Source organism: Lasiodiplodia theobromae (genome assembly GCF_012971845.1).
Source record: "Lasiodiplodia theobromae strain AM2As chromosome Unknown scaffold_4, whole genome shotgun sequence".
Lineage (NCBI taxonomy): Eukaryota > Fungi > Ascomycota > Dothideomycetes > Botryosphaeriales > Botryosphaeriaceae > Lasiodiplodia > Lasiodiplodia theobromae.
The window spans coordinates 110,703-125,849 of NW_023336530.1; the positions used below are offsets into that span (position 1 = coordinate 110,703).

The window sequence follows — 15,147 nt, forward strand, 5'->3', positions numbered from 1 at the left end:
GCCCGTCTTATAAACATCACAAGTGGGGCTGCGGTCCACGGAATATCTCCGGGCGTCTATCAGTTGAGGGCGGGATGCCCATATTTTGGGTGTCATCTCCGCCTCGGGTGGATAGAACTCATGCCAGGTACAGTCCCGATTGAAAATGTGAGCTAGTCTGGCGGGCAAATAGCTGGGCAGCGTGATCGTGACAGCAAATTGCGCCATGCACGCTAACGCCACTAAGCGAGCAGTTGGTTGCCCAAACGGGTACCAGCAGATTTACCACGCTGCTTACGTCGCCACTGTGTCGTAATCGATAGTCAGATTTTTGCAAAGACTCGTAGCAGTGAGAGGCCACGGATCATGCTCCCTGGAGAAGATCCGTCTCTGGACGGAGATTCGGTAACAACTACCGAGTGCGGCAGTGCCCACAGCTCTGTTCATGTTTGTACACCGTTTTGTAACTGGACAGGGATTAGGAAATAATATTCTTTTCATGACGCAATTGCGCTTCCCTGCGTGACATGACTTGCCGCTTTTCGGGATTCCCCGTCTCCGGGTTGTAGTGCTGCGTCAAACAACTGTCATCTCTTTGTAGTACATCAAATCCCACTTGTAGGCCAAGGGAAAATTCCAGTTTTCAGCCATGCCGATTCGTCTGAAGATCTTGGGGTTCTGATCGCCTTGCCTTGCACCCTCGAGGAGCAAAAAGGAGATGCGATGTCGAGGCCTGTCATCACGCGCCACGAAGTCGTACGAGAACCATGGCACGCACCACATCCATCGCGGAAAGCTTGAAGCTGGTTCAATATGGTCCAGCTTTACAGTGGGCCGACACTTTTGCCAGAACTTCTGGGCACTTGCTGTATACTTCCCCACCAACTTGAGTCGAGTCTTTTCTCTTTCAAGAGTCAACAGAGTAGGGATACAAAACCCCACGAGAGTAATGAATCCATCTGCAATGCGGCCAGTCGGGTCGGCCGAGTTGAGAGGCTTGGTTTGAGCATGCTTTATATTGACAAAAGAAACAAGATCATGCCCATAGCTGGAGAGCGGAGTGGACACGGGAGTATCCAGGGATGCCCATGACCAGGATGGTGCGCGATAGATTGGTTTTGTCTGCCTCGGGCTTTTCTTGATGGCTGACCACATCATCATCCGGAGAAGGTCATCCTTGTCACCCCACATGCCGGCAATATACGTCTCCTCGGGCAGCTGAAACTGGAAGGCCTTTGCAACTCCGGAAAGTGCAGCGAGCTTGTCACGATCGGGGTAAGTCAGTTGACGCTCGGAATAGTCTTTCACCAAGCCAGCCCAACGGCGGTGCCATTCAGAAGATGGAGTTTCGTGGGGTGTCGTCGAGAGTTGCTGCAAGAGCCCTGCGAACTGGCGGCACGTCGAGTGGTCGGGAACGAGCTCCGATCTTCGAACCTTGTCACATTCCCAAAACACGCCGAGCGAGCTATAGTGCAAAATGCGGCGCGAAAGCACCCGCTCTTGAAGTACCCAAGCTCGACACGGTAGCCCAAGTCTTCGCCGGCTCTCTACCCCAAGGTCCCATAGATCTCGTGGAGCAAAGCTCCAGAAGCTTGGTGGTATGCCGCTGCTTGAATGCCGGAACATATACGGCGGTCTCGGCTGAAAGCAACCATCGCTTGCTTTTTGTGAGGCCGTTGCGGAGATGGTGAGGATAGAGTGTTGATAAACTTCGCTCATCCTACCAGCCTCTCTTACCCAGTCTTCTTCTGAGTCCTGGATGATGCAGAGGCTATCAATCCAAAGATACTGGTATCCCAGTCTCCGAGTGATGACCATGGCATCGCGAAATGTCTGAGGCAAGTCTCCTGTTGGCAGGGCTTCCATCCAGTTAATCACGGTTCTGGACGTGAGCGTCATAAATATCTCCTTCCCCCAGCAGTGACTCAATGTCACGTAGGGAGTGCTTGGTGGTAACGAGTCTCCGTAGCAGAGGCGGGCTTTCGGATGCTCGTGTGCATTGGCAACCTCAATCTCCACAAGGCGCGTAGGGAGCGGCGCCGAGAAGTCCGAGACATGGTTGCACGTCGTGTGTTCGGCCAAGCATTCGTCCAACCATGAGCCGACGAGATCGAATGTCTGCCTCGATGCAGTTGAAGGTCCCAGTGAGCGAAAGCCATGGTAAACGTGATCTACGAAAGAGTAAGCTCACTAGCTTAGGATAATAGCATGGCTCATACCGGTGAAGCTCTCCCAACACGCAATGATCATCTTCTTGTCCGTCCATTTCCCACCCTCTTCTTTGAAACTGAACTTCAGGTAGCGATGCGGCTTGCTTCCATCATTGACGAGCTGGGTTCTATAGGGGCTTTCTTGCTTGGAGGTGCTACTTGTGTCCTCGCAAATCAGGATGCTTATGAGAATACAAAGCTCGCAGGTTTTGCAGGCACGCAGGTCGGAAAGTGTGACGTGGTGCTCATGTTCACAGTTGGGTCCCATCCTCCTTCTCTTGGAGTCTATGCCGAAACCAGCATGTTCACGGTGTGGCAGACGGTGTGATTGCAGTAATTGTTTACACGGTCTGCAGAGACTTGTGGTGTGAGCTGATTTCTGGATGCACTCCAGAGCTTCTCTACGTCAGTCTTCGCCGGGTAGCCAGAGCGCATTCTTACCCATGCGCTGGAGACTTTCCAGCGAGCCCGAGTCATCCTTTGCGAGGTCCGGTATATCTTGAATCCCAAGTGATCTTTTTCGCCGACGACCAAGGCCTCGTACTTGCTGCAGTGGAGCCATGGTGAGATGAGGAAGGCGGGAACGGGCGGGCGAGTGCAGAGCCGTGCGGCTTCGCGCACTGGAATTGGTATTCGTACGTGACAGCCACGCGAATCGGTTGGTGATGTGCAGAGCGACGTGGCGCGAGACTAGGCTTTCAGAGTCTGAGGAGATGCACGAGGCCACGGGTCCAGCGGGTTGACAGAATTCGGCCCCCACGGCCCACGTGCATTTCCTAATACGGTATGGCGCTAGTGGTCGTATTCGATTGCCAAAGTATCTCACCTTCGACATGTTCAGAGTGCTGTGCCGAATTTCCTCGCATCCGTCTCTGCTAGAGATATTACAACCGAAGGCTAGCTCCAATAATAGTAGGACCCTCGAATCCAGGGTAACTAAAGAAAAGTAAAACAACACGTGGGTAGTTGAAGCTATCGTCCGGACGTGTATGTTGAATTTTTAATTTGACATTCTCGTCCGGACGATAGCTTCAAGAACCCACAAAATGAGCGAAAAACAAATAGATAGTAGCAGTGCGGGTGAGGTGATGGTTGGGCATATGGTTCGCTTGCCGCTTTTGGCTTAGTCGGACACGGTCTACGCGAGCCCGCCATCATCCAGACCACCTTCCATTCTTCTTCGACATCCTCTCTTCTCTTTCTAAGCCGCCGCAACTACGCTAGTGCTCGCTATCACACACATCCTTACACACTTCATCATGCCAATCTGAGCTGTCGTTCATTGAATCTATCCCAATCGCTTCCGCCTTGCATCTCAAGATCTGGAACACAAAAACAACGGTCCAGCGTCATTTTCGGCCTCACCTTCGCTGAACCACAATGCATGCTGGAGTGCGACTACATTGAGTGAGCTCACTTCGCCATGGCTCCCGTGGCGTGTCCGCGACTTCTTTCGAAATCCCGCCTTTCAATCTCTCTTTCCTTACCACCATGCCTCGGCTGATCATGAGAGCTGCTTCTCGCTCGGAAACCTGACGTTCATGAAAAAGATCTTCGAACATATCTGAAGATATCGGATGGTTATGGCTTGGAGAAGACAGAAGGAGAACGGCGCGAGTCGCTTCGGGCTCGCCTTGATGGAATATCCCCGGAAAAGAAGCGCCTCTTCGATACGCTTCTTAACCTCGACAACACGAGCAAACCCACTCGCATTACTCTCACCCGAATCGATTCAAACTTGTGCAATGCGGGTATGAGGCAGCAAAGGCTCCTCTTAGCTCGGCGTTTTGATGAGGAGCTGAGCGAAGACACTGAGGGTGATGTTTCCTCCACAGATCTTGTCAGCTACGTGAAGACGGAGGAGGAGGAGAAAGACAGCCAGCTCGACGTAATGAAGTTCATGGAGGGGCATTCGGATCCTGATCTGACGCTCGAGGAGGCCAAGGTATATCTTCGCATCCCTCCCAATGCGCAATTCCCAAGGATCCCAGGCATGCGGTTGTCAAGACGGTTCTTGAAAGATCATCAGATCAAAGGCATCGCTTGGGCCGTGAAGAAGTTGTCAAGTTTAAAGGGCTGCATCTTAGCCGACTCCATGGGCCTGGGGAAGACTTGCCAGGGGGGCTGCGCATTCTTCGTGCTGGCCCAGCGTCAGATCAACTCCGACGAAGCCATCAAGAAGCCTACGCTGGTGGTCTGTCCTGCAGACCTCGTCCAGGAGTGGGAGCGAGAGCTGAAGGAACTCCTGCCCGCCGACTTCATCATCTACGTCTACGACTCGTCTGCAAAGGCCGACATCCTGGAAAAGGACAGCTCACTTTTTTCTGAGGACGAGCAAGCAGCGAAGACGATCATACTCTCTACGTATGGTGTCATGCATCGACAGCATGGCAGGAAGCGATACGATTCGATAACAAGAAGCCAGTTCTGTATAGAGACTGGAGGCTTTACCTAGAGGGGTTGTCTCCGCTCCTCATCATGGATGAGGCCCACAGCATCAAGTGCGGCCCCAAGTCTGCCTGTTGGGCCACCTTCACGGAGCTAAAGACGGACATGGAGGTCCATGTCTTCCTTCGATGAGCCAGTCGAGAAGGCATTCCAAGGCCAGACCTGGTCAACAGCCATATTGGTGACTCAAGATGGCGACTGTGGTTTTCTAAGACACAAGACCATCCGTCTCCAACTGCGGTCGGACGTACTATTGCCATCGATTCGCCTGAAGCTGGGCGAATCGGAAAGCTCAAAAGGAGCCATAGTCTTCCAGCTGGACCCAGACGTCTTTGTTGCCATCTACCAGGTGATATCGCAAAGTCGACAAAGGCGCGAGCCATGTTCAAGCGCCTGGGATGCCCGGAGTATGTCGAGAAGGACACGCTCCTCAAAGTCTCCCTCCAACCATCAGCAGACTTCGGCCATTGGGTGTCGAAGAACACCAAACTCACGTCGCTTGCCAAAGTGCTCATCACCGGCCAAGAAGTCCAAGTCCTGCCCATCGAAAGAATCGCCCTATTCCGCAACCCCGATCCCCTCTTGAACATGGTATGGTCTGCGCTGAGGACGGGCGAGGTCCATATCTGGGCGGTAGCTCCCAGAAACTTCCTGTCCTGGAGCAGATCGATGGACGCATTCAAGCTCAGCCTCGGTGAGCCCAGCAGCATGTGGTTTTACAACCAACTCCCACTGGTGGCACGCAATCGACCCGAAAAATTCCAAGCTCTCCTTCACCGCCGCGAGGAATTACCAATCCCACCCTTCCTCCATATCAGACCGCCTGCGTATGAATGGCACCAGTGTGCTCAGTGGTGGAGCCCCGCCAACCCCCGGGTCATTTACCCTACCAGCAGTTGTTTCCTCAACGTGCAATTGCCAGCTTTGCTCGCGGAGTACAGTGCGCGCTCCCAGCGCATAACCCAGGTCTACAACCTCAGTGTTGTGCACCGTGGCTTGATTGAGACCGGGTCCGAGCCTAACACCGTGCATGTGAACATAACAAGCGGCCCCAGTATAGCGGGATATGGGTTAAACACATGTTTAGTTATAGCAGGGCTCCACTGCACGAAGTAGATAGTATATCAGAAAGGTCTTACCTACTATTGCGTTTTGTGAAACCAGTCTTGAACTTATCCTGTGCTTCTCAAGAATGGAAATGATGACAGTAAGATCTTCAACACCAGCTGATGACGATTTGCAGCTGGATCCAGCAGCATTCCATTTACTTTTGGATATTGAGGTGAGCCCAGCAGCAGTTTCCAGATCTGGGGAGATCTCAACTGTCACATGTCGAAGCCTCCTGCCTCATGTGGCCGCCTCTGATCTTCTACGCTCAAAACTCTTCATACTTCCAGCCTCCCACCTCCTGCCCTCCACACCTCCACACCTCCACACCTCCACACCTTCAAACCCGTTGCCCTCTACACACCTTGCAAGCTTTGACGCTTTATCAAAATCTGCCGCGCAGTCTTGCGCCAATTCACGCGGCAGGTGTCGGTGCCTCTACACCAGCGAGTCACTGACGGCGTCTGCGGGCTCGCTTTCCACCTCACTCCGCTTGCTCGACCGTCTGCTTCCAGACCCGCTCGGGCAATCTACGTTCGACAGGCTTCCTGCGCCAGCTCGTCGTTGGCGGCATCTGCGGACTCACCTTTCGCCTCAATCCGCTTGCTCGACCGTCAATTTCCAGAGCAGCCTGCATAACCTACGTTCAACAGGTTCAGCTTTGAGCGTCTCCAGGATCGCCTGTTCTGGAGGTATTTTTATAATCTAATCTTTACATACACCTGCTGACAAAACATCTAGTCTTCAAAGGCCTTTGGTACAGCTCGTTGCTGTTGATAGGCAAACCTTTATCCGCCACCGTGTCTGCGACCACTGACCTGCCCGAGACAACTGCATCTGCGCCCGTCGCTTTTGCTGGAAAATTTCTTATCCGCCGCCCCTCCGCGCTCGTATCTACGACCCGATCCTACGGCATCTGCGCCCGCCGCTTTTGCAAGCAAGTTCCTGGTCTACCGCAACATAGCTCTCCGCGCTCTGCTTTTCCTGGAAAATGACAGAAGCACAGTATCTGAAGAAGGCCTGTTCGCTTCTTTACAAAAGCAACAGCAATGAGGTGAAAGATACCGTCATATTGACGGACGAGTTTCTGGAGCCCTTCCAGTTCTTTCGGGATGAATGGATGTGGCATCCCAGGAAGACTTTGGGGGGTCGAGGTCCTGGAGTCAACACCACAGCCTCACTCGTTTCCTCGGAGTATAGGAACGGGTTCAACTCTAAGTACACATCTCTACGTGGCTACGATATCGAGACATCTGGCTGGAAGGACAGCGACTTTTACATCTTCACCATCCTTAGAGTTCTCCAATCATTCCAGATTTCAGGCAAGCCTTTGCACACCGGCCGTTCAACGGCGTACAACATCGAGCAGGCCGCAAAAGGGGTTCACTTGGCTCTTTCGGCGGTAATGTCCTGGTACAATCCAAGTAGGCAGTCGGCAATGGCGCAATTGATTGAAGCAAGACTACCGCCGTCGAGACACACGGCTCAAAGTTCAAAGCTGAAGTCGAAGAGCAACATTACCAGCCCGGTATCCGACATCATCTGCTATATTTGGGCCGGCAGGGTAACTCTCGGTCGCAATGGAGTATTCAGCCATATCGACTACCGTAACGCACCTCAACCCGCAGCAGATCAAGGTGGAGATCCCGCAGCGAGGCTCTGGCTTGAAGGGGAGACGGAGGATGTTGGGCTCGACGAGAATGAAGAGGTTCAAACCACCATCAGTACACCATCGATATCACGGAGCACGACGCCATCTGACGGACCGGCTTCCAAGCGTCCCCGGACAAGGGCTTAGTTCCTCGAGAAAGATCGATGCTGAGAAGTCTGGATTCTACTCCCTTCTACAAGACTTCGACGACTCAGATACCGTGGGAGGGGGCCGCCCAGCTCGAGGAAAACAACAGATACGGCACCCTGCGGCGACTTTGGGTGGAATATAGAGATCATTGGGGAGTTCACGACGCCCCGGAGTTGCCCGAGTTCCCAACGAAGTTCACCCTCCAGATGAAATTCTAGGCATTAGTGGTTGCTAATGCAAAGCAACAATCACGGACACCACTCCTAGGAGGTGCAAAAAAAAAAAGCAAACTCGGAAATGCACACACGGGCATGGGATTTCATACTTTTGTCAGACAAGTTTTTTGACGGCATCGGGATTTTCACAATCTTGGAGGTGGATATTGGCATAGCACTTCGTGCTATTGCCGCGAAATTAATGGTCAGCGGCTGGGGAATGGCCCTTTCTTTTCCTTGGATTACTTTTAGATAGCGCCTTGGGATACTCTGACTCCTAAAGTCATCAGGGTTGAGAGTAGCACTTTCGTGGCGTGGGTTGAAGACGAAAAAGTATGAGTATGCCTGGGATGGCAACCTGGGCTTACAAGACTGAATTTCCGTAGGGGCAATAGACACAAAATCAGAATTTAATTGAATACCAAGTTCAATAGATTGTAAGTGCGGTGATAGTCAAGCTTGAGGTTTTTCATATAAACCACGCCTACGTATACTGGAGGCAAACGAAAGCTATGGATAAAGATTGAGCCTGTGAGTGAATTGAGCACCATGTTTTTATTTTTATTGAATTATTCGGCAATATCCCAGAGGCGGTACCAGTGAAAATCGAGAGAAGCCTGGAAACCATGGTAGGAGCACGTCCAGCCATGCAAACTCGTTTGCTCATCACTTTCTTGGCAACCGCCAGCAGGCGGTGTTAGCCAACCCGGACCAAAACCGCTTACTCCTCCACACAGTCTTCACCCTGGATCTGCTCAAGTAGCTTGATCGGCTCTTGCGTTCTCAGGTGGGAGTATCCACGGATGTTCTTCTCCCTCGCCTCCGCCTTGAGCTCCTTCTACCTTATTATTCTTGAGTACTCGCTGTGCAGCAGATTTCTGCTTGACGGCGGGCTCCTGCGCATGTTTGTTTTCCTGATTCGTTGGTGAGGAGGTTGTTTTTGCAGCTGAAGACGACTTACCCGCCTTTATAAACTTGCCAACATTTGGAGTCGAGCCGAACGGCTTGCTTGGAGACTTGGGCGTGCTGTTACTAGAAGAAGCAGTCTTCGTATTAGGCCCACTTCCATCAACCATGCCTCCTTCAGCCAGTGCTTCCATTGAGAGGCCATTGTACGAGCGTTAACTGAGGCTTTGCTGAAGATCCGATCAACAACACTCATCAAGATCCACTCGCTGCTCAGCGGTCGGAGTGCTTCCTTTTCTCCCCTTACGTACTTGACCTGCTAGCTCTGAAGTCAGTCACAAGAAGAAATTCTGTCGGAGAATCCCTCAGTATCCTTCAGGTCTACTATCTCGTCACACGGTCACAGCATTCCTCCGAATAGACAATGTGCGGAAAGGGCCAAGAATCGATCTTAAGAGTCTTCGGGTACTCCTACTTCCCGATCGCGGTTGCTTTGGTGTTCTTTTGAATATGCTTACGCGACGGACCACAGAATTTTGACCGCCTGCTGGTCAGAGACGACCCCACCCCGATCCTCCTCAGACATCGCTCCTTGCGGTTTGTTGAAGAGAACCTCTCATTTAGATCGAATTAGAAAATCCTCCTGGCCATGGCATGATTGTCAAATCCCGCCCCAATAAGTGAGTTCGAGTGCTACGGCTACAGGCCTATCTTCTCTTGCCTCTGGAATGTTATGATACACGAAACGATCTTGCTAAAAAGCACAGCTTCTTTATAACACCCAATACTGTTCCTCGCTTGGTTCCCTCCCCTCGCGTAGCTCTGCCCGTAGTGGCAACATCACACGCGTGTTGTTGCCTGCCAGCTTAATGCAGGCAACCCGTTGCTTCTCGCACCGTTTGCAAGAAAATTCGGGCGAATCCCCCCAGTCGGACCTCTTCTGGTGAATGCAGAAGGACTCCATGCAGTATTCACCGTCGCGGTCTTTGTTGAAGAAACTCTTGAGCCGCTTTCGATTCTTGGCCGCGCATTTATTTTCAGTCTTCTTAATGAGCTTCTTCTGCACTTCGGAAGCTAAAGAAGCGTCCTGGCCAGGCAACTGGATCATGTAATCATCTTTCTCTGCCATCTTCGTAGAAGAAGTGGCCAAAGCATCGTCTAACTGGTTCAGTCGTGATTTGAGCACCGATACCTCATCTTTGAGGGACGTGCACTTGCTTCTCTCCGTGAGAATGGTTGCTTCAGCATCACTGACACTCTCCTCAAGCTGATGAATTCTGGCGTTTTTCTCGCCAACTTCCGAAGCGGAAGTGGCCAATGCAACCTCTGACTGGTCCAGTCGTAATTTGAGCTCGGAAATGTCTCGTCGCTTTGCCGCTGCGGATTTCTCGAAATGGCCGCTGATGCGCTTCGCTACAGAGATTCTCTGTTCCAAGATTTTGGCGTTGCTTCGAAGCTCAATGACCTCGTAGTCGGATCTTTGTAGATCCAATCGTAACTGCTCAACTGCTTCTTTCTCTCCATTCAAGTCGGACTGGATCTCCAGAATGGCAGTCCGAAGCCCCCGGGCTTGACGCCGCTCTGAATGAACTTGCTCTTGGAAGCTCTGGGCACGGTTTCCTTCGTCTCGAACCCTGACCTGGAGTTGTGAGATCTGAGCTTCAAAATCTTCGGAGCGATGCTGTTCTTTGCCCAGTCGAAAATATAGCTGGGAAGTCTTTTCTTTCTCGGCTTCCAGCTTTGCTTCCAGCTGGGAAGCCAGCCTTCTCTCTGCTTTCATTTCCCCCTGTAGTCTCTGCACACTCTCGCTTTCTTCTTGTAGCCGGGCCTGAAGATCCCGCACCTCAGCTTGGGTCTTCTCCAGTTCCCCCTTCCGAGCGTCGAAGAGGGCCTGTCTTTCGCGCACCTCGGCGACCTTGGTCTCCGCTTCCTTGAGATTCGTCATCCTCTTCTCAATTCCGGTCAATTCCTCGAAAATTTGCTCTCCGGCCCCTATTCGATCGTTAGCTACCCATCCAATCATATTTCGGCTGACCAGGTTAATGGGGGAGACTTACGGTTGAGAGCATCCCCACGCTGCTTCAGAGTGGCAATTTGCTCTCCGTACAACTTCTTAGAAGTGTCTTTGAAATTATTCATGACTGCTAGAAGCTTGGCAGAGTCCTCACGTTGCCGTTTCATAAGAGGTGGCCCTACTAGGCACCCGTGGGACGCGATACCGATGCTCTCCAGCTTCTCGGAAGTGCTGGCGTAGAGAGCACGTAAGGAGGCCTCGAACCCTTCAAATTTGAAGTGTGACAGGTGGAACTGGGCGTTCTGTTGGCCTTGGAAGCTCGTGAATGCGGAAGGCATCCCGGGCCGCGACGGCTGGTCCTGAGGGGCCATCTTGGCCGCAGGCGATTGGGGATGGAGAATAGGATGAAACGAGAGCGAAGCCTAACATATGGCACGGGTAAGGCGGAATGTGTACGATGGGAGATGAAATGTGTGTGCGGGGCGCCGACCTTTGCAGGGGCGGGACGTCGAGGGCAGGCGCGCAGCAGCGCGGCTTCCACACCAGCCACTGCCAGCTGGCACCCGCGCAGCCAATGATGCATGTGACAGCAGGGGGACATGTTTGTTCCATTTTTTTTGTGCACATTTACGACTGTAAGACGCACTCCTAGAGCGCGATGTTAGTACAAGTAGGTGGATGATCTCGTGTAGAAATACCATCGGATATGGCGCACCCTTAAGATGCGATTGCGCACAAGTAACACAGTGCTAGCGTAGCTTAGTGGGAGGGGCTGTAGAGTTAAGGTGCGCGGGTGGGGAGGAAGTAGAGATCCTATAAAGGTGCCAGAAACCCTGCAGGGCAGGTTCGCAGACACGAAAAGAAGCGAGACGACGCAGTTAGCAGGCCTGCTAGAACCGCGGCAAAGCAAGTGATAGGCTTGGTGCACCCTGGACCCTAAGAGTGTCAGGCGATCACGTGTGGCGCGCTTCCAGGCAGGCATGTGTGAAATCTACTGTGCCCGACCACCCTCACCCTCACCCTCACCGCACCGAGCCACGACATCATGCCGAACTTCTCCAAGGTTGCCGGCGACGCCGATGCCGCTCTCTAGCGGGAACAGCGCCGCCTTGAGCAATACTCCAGCGATGAAAAGCTCATCACGATGGAAAGGTTCGTATGTCAATGCGCTGTTTCTAAAAGGTAATACTACTAACATGATTGCAGCTCTCCCGCCGTGCCACCAAGCTTTACAAGTCGCCCAAGAGCATGCTGGTGCAGTATCTAGCGATCGAGAGTCCTGGTTTCAGGCGTCCGCCCATTCCGTACCTGCCCACAGACTGGCTCTGGACATGGTCCCAGAACGTCGACGACGCCTTCTACGAGGGTCTCAAATGGCTCTCGGTCGCGACTCGCAAGACCCACCCCACTCTCGAGCGGCTGGCCGAGCAGATTCTCCAGCAAGGCCTTCGGGAAGCTCTTCCAGAGCGCTCCCAGCAGATTTACCATCCGGCCGATCGAGGCAAGTTCGTCGTTTCGGGCGAGGAGGACCACTTGGCCCTCATGGCCAGAGCCGCCGGTGTGAGCGTCGCTATCGCCCAGCCTCTTGGGCCATCGACCAACCCCCAGGGACTCTCCCTTCCGCCGGAGGACCGCCCTGCCGCTGACATTGCCTTCCGCTGGCTTGCAGCCAGTGACCAAGAGCTCGCGCCGCCCGTTCACCTGGGCAGATGGGCAGACAACTGGTACCACCTGGTACCAAAGAAGAAGAAGATGCTTGCCTGGATGGACTCGGAGGGCGTTGATTGGAAGCTTGCCCACGCTCTTCTCGTCAAGAAGGGCTTCCGCCTCGACGAAAGAGGTTTCATCACCACGTGCGCCTACGTCCGCCAAGTCATGCGGATGGGCATGAAGATAACTGACATTGATGGAGCGGTCATGGAGATGGCAGCCGCAGCGAAGAAAGGCCTCAATCCGCTCAAGGCTCCCAAGGAATGCAAGCTTACCCCCAACCCCAATGCAGTGCTGAGCCTGGAATGGCTTGATTACGCCTTCCAGGTGGGATGCAACCCCCTGGCCTGTCTGATTGCTTCAAAATATGACTCGATTGCTCTCAAGCTCAACGAAATAGTCAGGCTGACGAAGGAAGACTTTGAGGATGAGGAGGAAGCACGCATTGTTGCTGGCCACATTCAGCATCTTCGAAGGGAGGTCAACAAGGAGATCTCAGCAGCAGCCATAAGATTCCAAAAGCTCTGCATCGTAAGTAAAGCTTGATCGTGCACTACGATGCCTGTACTGACGAATTCTAGACGGATGAGGAGGCCGCCGCCATCGTCAAACAGTTGGCGAATGAAAGGGCCGAAGCGGAGCAAAAGCTCCACACCCATTCGTACACGCCGAAGCCGGTAAACCTGAAGGCCAAGGAGATCAAACACACCCCGAGGACCCTGCGCAAGAAGATGGGGTTTGAAAGAACCCAAGAAACCTTCACCTCCAGCGCCAAGGCATCGGCAAGGATGGCCATGGCCTATGACCTCGTGGATCCAGATGACATCTCGTCGGACTCAAGCGACGAGGAAGAGGACGATGAAAGCTGGCACTTTCTGAAGGACGACCTTGAGCGCCGTCAAGATTGGATGTTGCAGGAGGACGCGATGCAATACCAGAACGACGACGACTGGGTTGACCAAACGACGGAGCAGAACCTTGCCGCTTACGTATAACTGGCGCTGCTGTCAAGCAAGTGGCTGCAAAGTATGGGAAATTCGGTGAAGATATGCGGGTGGTATTGCTGTGAATGATTGTCAGAAAACTTTTTTATTTTCATTAGGTCAAGAAAAGCAATGTTTACAGATAGACGAGATAGGAGCGACAGTTAGGACGGAAACTACGTCTTCTCGCACAGCACGACTCTGAACCGCATGTGACGTCAGTGGGGCACCTGCAGCACGACTCGTGCGGAACTTTCAACTCCGCCACTTTTCGCCGCACAGCTACACCCCACGACACAACAAACCGCGCGAATAGTTCCCATTAGTCGCCGTGGCTCTCCTCCGACAACTCACACGCGCAACAATGGCATCCAAAACTCCCAAGAACATTGTCGTAATAGGCGGTGGTATTATTGGCAGCACGAGCGCCTACTTTCTCTCACACCATCCCGCCTTCGACGCCGCCACGACGAACATTACCCTCATCGAAGCCTCGGAAATTGCTGGTGGTGCCAGTGGGAAGGCAGGCGGCCTATTAGGCCTATGGGCCTATCCCTCATGCATTGTCCCACTCTCCTTCCGCCTGCACAAGGAGCTCGCCGACAAGTACGACGGTGCTCAGCGCTGGGGCTACCGCGGCGTCCATTGCGGGCAGATTCTCATGAAAGGACGGCCGGTCAAAAAGGGCGCTGATGTCGGCGAGAGCGTTAGCCTGCAGAAGCGGACGCCGCAGGCACTAGGCTTGCTGCGCGCCGCGGGCGTGCCAAGGGAGCTAGATTGGGTAGTTCCAGAAGGCGTGAGGGCGTACGAGGAGATGGGCGCGCCAGACGACACGGCACAGGTTCACCCGTACCACTTCACGACCAGCATGGCCAAATTGGCGGAAGAGAAGGGCGTCAGGGTTGTTTTGGGAAGTGTAACCGACATCGACACTAAAGACGGCGCGGTACGGGGCGTCACTTACACGCCGAAGGATGGCGGAGAGGCGCAGACTATACCAGCCGACAGCGTTATCATCTCGGCCGGCCCCTGGACACGCAATGTCTGGCCGCAAGCCCCTATCTCAGCAACCCGCGCCCACAGTGTTGTCATCAAGCCTCCTCGGGAAGTGTCCAACTACGCGCTATTCACAAGCATCGAGCTTGCTTCAGAGAATGGAACGTCTCGCAAGCGTCGAGGCCACTCAACGACCGTGTCTCCAGAAATCTACGCCCGGCCGTTCCAAGAGGTGTACGCATGCGGCGAAGGGGACCATCTCGTGCCACTGCCCAAGACGACAGAGGATGTGGAAGTGGACCAGCAACGGTGTCAAGACATTATCGACTACGTGTCTGCGGTCAGCGACGAGCTGCGTGACGGCGAGGTCACTGCTCGGCAGGCTTGTTACCTCCCCAACGTTAGCAGAGGCAGCGGCGGTCCGATGATCGGAAAAGTGCCTGGCGTGAAGGGCTTGGTCATTGCGGCGGGCCATACGTGCTGGGGCATCCAGAACGGGCCGGGGACGGGGAAAGTGGTGAGTGAAATTGTGTGGGAGGGGAAGGCGAAGAGCGCGAACATTGCAAGCTTGGATCCTGCAAAGTGGCTATAAGGCCCACATGGCGTGGTAGCAGTCGGCTATTCTCGAGTCGATGGCTGCCCAATGGTGTAGCGGAGAGGTCGGTATAGTATAAAGCTTCAAACGCCGTCAGCGATTGGCAGATCAGCGCCGCGAAGTGGATAAAAGACAGCGTGCGTTGAAACGGCACAGTGACTATGTGTTGCATTGCGCCATGCA

The 15,147-nt window shown here is 53.5% G+C and overlaps 6 protein-coding genes across 6 annotated transcripts; 4 read left to right on the forward strand and 2 right to left on the reverse strand.

The window, feature by feature from the left end:
- Positions 1-555: 555 nt before the first annotated feature.
- Positions 556-2,457, reverse strand: LTHEOB_1444 (Heterokaryon incompatibility protein; the record flags this gene model as incomplete). The annotated part of the gene is made up of 3 exons (XM_035510146.1): positions 556-1,413; positions 1,717-2,150; positions 2,199-2,457. 3 exons carry the CDS (start codon positions 2,455-2,457, stop codon positions 556-558), a joined length of 1,551 nt encoding a protein of 516 aa, XP_035365954.1.
- Positions 2,458-3,942: 1,485 nt separating this feature from the next.
- LTHEOB_1445 (putative SWI/SNF family DNA-dependent ATPase Ris1) lies at positions 3,943-5,923 on the forward strand (the record flags this gene model as incomplete). Its single annotated transcript, XM_035510147.1, has 3 exons — positions 3,943-4,618; positions 4,987-5,647; positions 5,881-5,923. The coding sequence occupies 3 exons, from the start codon at positions 3,943-3,945 to the stop codon at positions 5,921-5,923; spliced, it is 1,380 nt and encodes a 459-aa protein (XP_035365955.1).
- Positions 5,924-6,735: 812 nt separating this feature from the next.
- LTHEOB_1446 (Antibiotic biosynthesis monooxygenase) lies at positions 6,736-7,542 on the forward strand (the record flags this gene model as incomplete). The annotated part of the gene is made up of 1 exon (XM_035510148.1): positions 6,736-7,542. One exon carries the CDS (start codon positions 6,736-6,738, stop codon positions 7,540-7,542), a length of 807 nt encoding a protein of 268 aa, XP_035365956.1.
- A 1,896-nt stretch (positions 7,543-9,438) lies between these two features.
- LTHEOB_1447 (Protein Tag-278) lies at positions 9,439-11,051 on the reverse strand (the record flags this gene model as incomplete). Its single annotated transcript, XM_035510149.1, has 2 exons — positions 9,439-10,658; positions 10,724-11,051. 2 exons carry the CDS (start codon positions 11,049-11,051, stop codon positions 9,439-9,441), a joined length of 1,548 nt encoding a protein of 515 aa, XP_035365957.1.
- Positions 11,052-11,824: 773 nt separating this feature from the next.
- LTHEOB_1448 (Pre-mRNA-splicing factor rse1) lies at positions 11,825-13,385 on the forward strand (the record flags this gene model as incomplete). The annotated part of the gene is made up of 4 exons (XM_035510150.1): positions 11,825-11,836; positions 11,887-12,717; positions 12,778-12,921; positions 12,972-13,385. 4 exons carry the CDS (start codon positions 11,825-11,827, stop codon positions 13,383-13,385), a joined length of 1,401 nt encoding a protein of 466 aa, XP_035365958.1.
- Positions 13,386-13,737: 352 nt separating this feature from the next.
- On the forward strand, positions 13,738-14,961 carry LTHEOB_1449 (FAD dependent oxidoreductase; the record flags this gene model as incomplete). The annotated part of the gene is made up of 1 exon (XM_035510151.1): positions 13,738-14,961. One exon carries the CDS (start codon positions 13,738-13,740, stop codon positions 14,959-14,961), a length of 1,224 nt encoding a protein of 407 aa, XP_035365959.1.
- Between the last annotated feature and the right edge of the window lie 186 nt (positions 14,962-15,147).